Source organism: Lepisma saccharinum, chromosome 15, assembly GCF_977018435.1.
Source record: "Lepisma saccharinum chromosome 15, izLepSacc3.1, whole genome shotgun sequence".
Taxonomy (NCBI): Eukaryota; Metazoa; Arthropoda; class Insecta; order Zygentoma; family Lepismatidae; genus Lepisma; species Lepisma saccharinum.
The window spans coordinates 18,962,111-18,969,770 of NC_139243.1; the positions used below are offsets into that span (position 1 = coordinate 18,962,111).

Sequence of the window (7,660 nt, forward strand, 5' to 3'; positions counted from 1 at the left end):
TGTTTGTGAATGTCCATTCATCAATTTCATCCTTTCATCACTCATCCTCATCTTCGCAAATTAGCCAAGAGGCACAAAACGCGAAGTAAAATAAACTAAATCAATCAATCAACCATCTGACTAGTGAGACTTCAATACTAAAACTTAGCTTATACAATGATATTATCTATCCTAAATCTATAGCTCTATGTGCTTTCTACAGTATGTATCTTATTCCTAATATCACAGAACACAATAATAGGGTTGCAGTAGGAAATAAAAAAAATATTATTACTCCTGGTCAGTATAATCTATCAACATTACAAGCTCATCTTCCTAGAGGAGTGTTACTATCACAAAATTCTGTTACACACAGAGTAGAATTAGTTTCTGCAACTGAAACAGTTGTTCTAAATACACTTGGTAACCTACTAGGTTTTCAGAACAACACAAAACTTGAGCCTGCCATTAAACACAGGTGACAACATTCCTAAATTCTTGGCCATAGAGACTTTGAACATCCATTGTAATGTGGCAGAAGGAATGATTACCAATTCTGATGGCAACATAGGTAGTCACAAACAAACTGGAATAATAGCAACTTTCATACCAAATTCTGAGTTCATGGAACCTATCATCTACACACCCGCCTCACCTTTCTATTTTCCAGTATCTCACAATCGTATATATCACATAGAGTTGGTAGTAACCAATAAAAAAGGAGAAGTAGTAGATTTTGCTGGTGCCTCCACAACAGCAATCATAGAAATTAATATATAAAATCACCATTAACATGGGGCATATTAAAAGTTATGAATTACAATATTTTCCTCCCAATCCTCGTACATTTGCTAATCTCAATGAATCCAATCGTGAAATTTAATTTGATGTGTACGTGGGTGACAGTTTTGTACATCCTGATTGATTGATTGATTTAGTTTATTTTACTTCGCGTTTTGTGCCTCTTGGCTAATTTGCGAAGATGGGGATGAGTGATGAAATGATGAAATTGATGAATGGTCATTCACAAACAACCAAGCCCGAGCGGGATTCGACCCCGGGACCCTTGGCGTCGCAGCGCAATGTGCTAACCACTCGGCCACAGGGTCCGGCTTGTACATCCTTACAGGGATGACTTCTATATTAAATTTGAAATAGTAAGAAATGAAAATAATGAAACATTTCACCCTGGTGCAAACATAAAACTAGTAGATAATTTTGTACCACACTTGTTCTCTCAAGTAGAAATTATAAAACATGGTAATGTGATAGATAGAGTAGACTATCCTGGTATTACGTCTACTGCCATAGAAACACTTAAATTTTCCAAAGTAGATGCAACATATTACCAGGCAGGGGGATTTGAATCAGGAGCCAAAATTCTAACAAATAACCACACAGTACTATTTCCCATGCGTCTGCTGCCAGGTTTCTTCTCAGACTACAAGGACATCATATGAAAAGGTGGTTTGAGAATTTCTTTTCGTAGGGCAGCTAATGACAGTAATGCACGAATGTGTTATAGTACTTTGAATCCTGATGGTACAACATTATCCAATACCTTACCTGAAACAGCCAAGTGTATCATCAAGACCATGGAGCTAAGAATACCAGTAGTAGAATATGAAACTAATTTTGCCCTCAAATACAAAGCAAATATTCTAAAAAATCCACAAATTCCTATTGGATTTTACACCTACCAGTGTGTCCAAAAACCAGCCTGTGGTGGACATTATGAATTTGAAGCCACTAATCAATTCAGTAGTATACAGTATGATATGCCAGATTTTGTAATTCTGTTGTTTCAGACTGGGAGAGAGAACAGTCAAGAGAAAGATTCTAGCAAATTTGATGATTGCAAGATTAAAAATATTTATCTTAAAAATAGACGTAATGAGATTTTCCTCCGTGAAAATTATAATCTGGACATAGCACAAAATGATTTTCTTAAATTATATGAGGCTTAGACTGCTTACAAGAGAGTAACTGAAGGAGACATAGATGTATACTACACTCCTAGTGCATTCAAGGCACATAGACCAATGTTTGTTATTAAGACTCAAAAAGATAACAAATGGTAGTCACTGACAGAACTAGTGTCAAGATTGTGTGTGAATTCGACGAGCCTCTGCCTGACTACACTTTATGTAGTGTTATTCTTATTGCAGAGAATACTTTTGTTTATGATGTGAAGAATGAAAGAGTCACAGAACAAGTTTAGTTGTTTAATTTACTACACTAAACTAAACAAGTCTCTTACATAGGATGCCTCAAAAGTTTTAGAAACCAAAATAATATTTAAAAAACTACCTTAGGTATAAGCAAAACAAGGTGTCTCAAAATAACTAGTAATCAAATAGTCAGTAGTTACATCTAAAAAAAACTACCTTGGCACCATTCTCAAACAAGACTAACCACCTGTTTCGAGCATAAGTGAAGTACACTCTCAACCAATCAACAGAGTGTCACATGACTCTGAGGGTAGAATTCCCAAGCTAGATATTCAAGAATATTAATCATCTTAGTACAAGAATTTAGTATTCGTAGCATGGTTAGACAATTTGTTACACATAGAAATTAGCTAAATCCACCAGAAGATGTAAAAATATAGCTTAATTTGACTAAAATAGTCTACTAATATTAATCACCCTACTACGAGAATTTTAGAATTCGTAGCATGGTTAAACAATTTGCTACATCTATAAATTAGCTAAATCCACCAGAAGATGTAAAAATATAGCTTAATTTTGGCCAAAATAGACCATAGTATCAACTGGCCTTGGACAAGGTTATTGCTAGAAAGAATAAACTACTACTACTATAGACCCATGGCAGCTAGGGACGAACAAAATTACGTCATGTTTAGTGCTCTTTGTGCATAAATATACTATATCTAGCCCGTCTGCGCTACCCTGCCGTTGCGCTTTAATATATTAATTCTTAGGTTCAAGAGAATGTAATTTTCGGAAACTTATGGCTTGCTACATAATCTGAAAGGTTTGCTAAACACATTTCTGTTATCGATTTACACGAGAAATTCTTTCCTTCGTTGAAAATAAAGTTTGAATAACCATCCTATCGCGTTCCAATGTAAAGCTTAGGGCAACCAGATGACGAACAAAATTATTTAGGGGCACAACAGGGGTGGCGCCTCTAGCGGAAAAGTTTGGCAGTGAACAGCCCTATTGTGCGAACAACACATTTAGGCGACACGATAAACCGCAAGTTACAACAACAGATCTAGGGGACACGATAAGCCACACGTGTCGCTTTGTCGCTTGTGTGTCGCTCAAACTGGGGCATTTCCTCAAAAGCTTGCAACGTGACACCGTGGTGTGATATTCGCGCATGAGCGATGCAATAAGTGTCTTGATGTAGGGAGATTGCGCAACAAGTGGCACGCGACACTTATCGCTTGAGGATTTCACCAACGAACGCTGGCCTGTGTTGCCCGTCATGCCGCTACGATGTGAAATGTTGCTCTTGATTGGCTCGTTTCCAAGCGACATGTGTCGTGTGTCGCTTTGGTATGGAAGTTGGCCTTGGGCCGAAGAACCCGTGTCGCTTTTGTGTGAAATTCTCATATCGTTTGTCTCGTGTCACTTTGGCCTAAAATCTCCTTGAGGAAACGGTGCAGTCAGAGCTTGTGTCCCTACGGTTCGAAAGGCTGCATTTATTATGACTGCTCGCTTCCAAGCGACACTTGTGGTTTGTCACCTCGGTATGAAATATCTCTCAGGATACTATTTATATTCTAATAACATAGAAGAATATACTGTAGTACAGAGTCCAACACCTGACGTCCGGAATCACATTGCGATGTTACTTCTTGTGTTACACACGCATGCTATTTATTTATTAATTTTGTATTATTTTTCTTTCCAAATTAATGCCATTTCGTGACTGCAAATCACTCCACAAATATAACTGTTTCCATCAATTCACGTACCGCCTTTCAAGACAAACAAATCTACACATTATATTTCGAAAAGTAACTCAACCGCATTACTTTCATAAGAAAATTAGCAGCCGTACTGATCGCACTGCCATCTATGTTGTCATCCGTCTCGGGAACCAATTTCTTGGGTCGTTTTCCACACTACGTTATTCAAGGCGCTGTAGTCTCACGTCACTACTTCCGCAGAGACTTGTTTTGGTTCGTCTGCTCCAGAGATAACTGGGACAGAGTGTAGTTAAAATCTCAGGCTGTAAAGATGCGCTCAGCTCACATGAGGACAAAACAAAGCCCTGCAGAGGATTATACTCACTGTTGGTCCAGACGCCGAGCCTCTTTGGTCTGCAAAATTGGAATTACCTGGATGATGTGCTACACGAAAGTGAGGCTGACTTTTGGCTGACTTCTCAAAGGTCACTCCTTACACACCTATTTCGCTCTTTACATGAAGTAACGTTATGAGATATTTCAGTCTGCAGGCTTGTGCGGGGATAAACGTAGCTACACTATAGATGAATATAGAAGTTGACTTCTGTACTTGTTAATCTTGAAAAAACCTTATTTTAACATTAAAACATCTGAAACAAAGTATCATGAAAGTCATTTCACACATTGGCAACTTTGATTTTTTCAATGGGCTAGAGTACTGGGTACAAGTGGAAGAAGAAATTTCGAGCATATATGCACTTTGTGGATTTGTTTGAACTGTAAAGTCTTTTTGTTTTTCACAAATGCGAAAATATGAATTGACATGCACTCGTTCCGATCACTTCGTATTGCATCTTGTTTCTGCAGCAATTAAATTTTTCTTCGTATTGTATAGGATGGAAATAGATTTGTTTCCCTAATTGATGTCAATGTTCGTTTTTTTTATTTGGTAAATTTTACCGCAAGTAAATAAATATTCAGCCTTGTGGTTAGCACGTTCGTGGTGTTCCATGTGCTTACCAGTCACCTGGCGGTAGAAAGTTGAAATTGTGCTGTTGCAATCGGACATACGAGCGAATAGGAACGTAAAGAAATAATTATGAGAAGAAATGGAAAAAGAAGATAAATTAACAAGAAATAGATGGAGAAAGAAAGAGTGTAAGTAAGCAAAAGAAAGAAAACTGACAGATAGTGTATAGCATATATATATATATATATATATATATATATATATATATATATATATATATATATATATAGAGAGAGAGAGAGAGAGAGAGAGAGAGAGAGAGGAGAGAGAGAGAGAGGAGAGAGTGTAAATAAAGATAAATAAATAAGACAAATGTAGGCGTACACGCGGGAACAAGAGGGCTAGTGCCTCCTATTTCTTTTACTTAGCAATTTAATGTAGAAAAACCTTATCGCCATTATTAAACAAAATTATACTTTATGTTTCAAGCAATTACGGGTAGGGAGCCTCTCAATATAAACTATGAATAATGTACTTTTGGGGGTCAAAGGTTGGTATGGTCTCAGGGAGTGTTCGGATGCTGATATGAGCACTCTGTAAATACTGAGGAACGCCATTGGGTATAACAACTACCAATACTACCAACAAATCCTACCTCCACGTCCCCGAAGGCTGCTAGCCGCGTGACCCCTGGGCAATGCAGCAAAAAAGATCATACGGCCCGCTTCGGCGGGCCGATGCTGTAGCAGACGGAGGAGGGTGAAGGCGAGTATCCAGCGCCTAAACTGGGTGTTATCAGCTAAGGGAGTAAACCCTAACAAAAAATCCTGGTCCTCCAAAGAAATGGGGGTTGAGCACTAGGCCAGCACCCTGGTCTCATAAAAATAACCTCCCGCTAAAAGAGCTCAATTACAGAAAGCCGGATGGATTAATGGAAAACGACCTAGGCATATGAAAAGGAATAAGAAAGATATAATCTGTGTAGGAACATGGAATATCATGACTATGCTAAAACCGGGAAAAATGCAAGAAATAGCTGACCAAGTCTTAGCAACAAAGTTGCAGATAGTCGCATTACAGGAAGTAAGATGGAAAGGGCAAGGAGAAATCAAGAAAGACAAATACTCTGTGTATTACAGTTGTAAAGAAACTACGGGTCAGCACGGAACTGGATTCCTAGTAAAGAGAGAAATGGTAAAACATGTACTAGGATTTGAACCGTGTAGCGAAAGAATATCTAAACTTAGAGTGAAGGGAAAGTTCTGTAATGTGACATTTATAAACGTGTATGCTCCAACAGAAGAGAAAGATGATGACATTATAGATAAGTTTTATGAAGAACTGCAAGTAGTGCAAGATAAAACCACGAGACATGACCTGATAGTCCTGTTGGGAGATTTAAATGCAAAAATAGGAAAAGAGGATGCATATAAAGAAGTAACAGGTAAACATACATTGCATGAGATAACCAATAATAATGGAGGATTAGTATGCAACTATGCTATTGCAAATAATATGACTGTAATGAGTACACAGTATGAACATAAAAAGATACATAAAGGTACCTGGGTGTCCCCAGATGGGAAAACTACCAACCAAATTGACCATGTTTTAGTAAACGAACATAAAAAGGAAATGGTGCAGGATGCAAAAACAATGAGGGGTCTGAATTGTGATTCGGATCATTTTTTGGTCAAGGCAGTAATCAAACAGAAATTAATACCTGTACGAAAAAGTATTCCAAGACAACAGATAAAATGGAATAAAAGCAATATGCATAGTAAAGCAATTTTGAAACAATATAGAAAAAAAATGAGCCAAAAATTGGAAAACTTTTTTGATACCCAAGATATAAATGAAGATTGGAAGCAACTCAAAGAAGTCATTCTGAAAACAGCAACTGAAGTAATACAAAAGCAAGATGGTAAACCAAGGAATGGATGGTGGGATAATGAATGTAAAATGGTAATAAATCAGAAAAATGCTGCACGACAAAGATGTTTACAGAGACCACAAGGGCAAGTTGTGAAGAATATGAGAAAAAAAGGAGAATTGCCAACAATGTATGCAGAAAGAAGAAAAAAGAATGGATAAATGATAGAATCAAAGAGATTGAGGAATACCATAGAAGAAAGGATTCAAGAAATTTTTTTATGGTTGTGACATCTCATGTAGGGAACTACACTCATGCAACTTCATTATGTAAAGATGCATCTGGAGAATTAATATCTGAGAAAGAAAAAGTATTACTCCGTTGGAAAGAGTACTTTCAGGAATTATTAAATTGGGAACACTTACCGTCTGAAGATGAAATATCCGAAAAATTGGAAAATGATACTGAAACTCCAATACCAACATATGAAGAGGTAAATAAAATCATAAAATCCTTAAAAATGAATAAGTCACCTGGTTCAGATAATATCACAGCAGAACTGATAAGACATGGAGGTTATATGATAAGGAATAAAATTTATAATTTGATACTCAACATATGGAATAAAGAGGAAATGCCACGAGAGTGGTTACATGGTATCATTTGCCCAATTTTTAAAAAAGGAGACAGGTTGCAGTGTAATAACTACAGACCAATTACGCTTTTGAATGTCGCATACAAAATCTTTGCAATTCTTCTACAAAATAGAATCTCCGAAATTACAGAAAACAAATTGGGCGAATATCAAATGGGATTGAGACCAAATAGATCTACAGTTGACAATATATTCATACTGCGACAAATATATGAAAAATGTTATGAATATAATATTGAATTGCATAACATATTTATCGTTTTTATGCAAGCATTTGACTCAGTAAATAGAAATATAATT

General features: G+C 36.8%; 1 protein-coding gene across 1 annotated transcript; it reads left to right on the forward strand.

The window, feature by feature from the left end:
* The first annotated feature begins 5,783 nt into the window (after nucleotides 1–5,783).
* LOC145999154 (protein CFDP2-like) lies at nucleotides 5,784–6,926 on the forward strand. Its single transcript, XM_083136086.1, has one exon. The coding sequence runs from the start codon at nucleotides 5,784–5,786 to the stop codon at nucleotides 6,924–6,926; it is 1,143 nt and encodes a 380-aa protein (XP_082992212.1).
* The last annotated feature ends 734 nt before the right edge of the window (nucleotides 6,927–7,660 follow it).

What these genes read in the sequence shown, in the direction of transcription:
- LOC145999154 (XM_083136086.1), top strand. Translation starts at nt 5,784, where the DNA reads ATGAAAAGGAATAAGAAAGATATAATCTGTGTAGGAACATGGAATATC.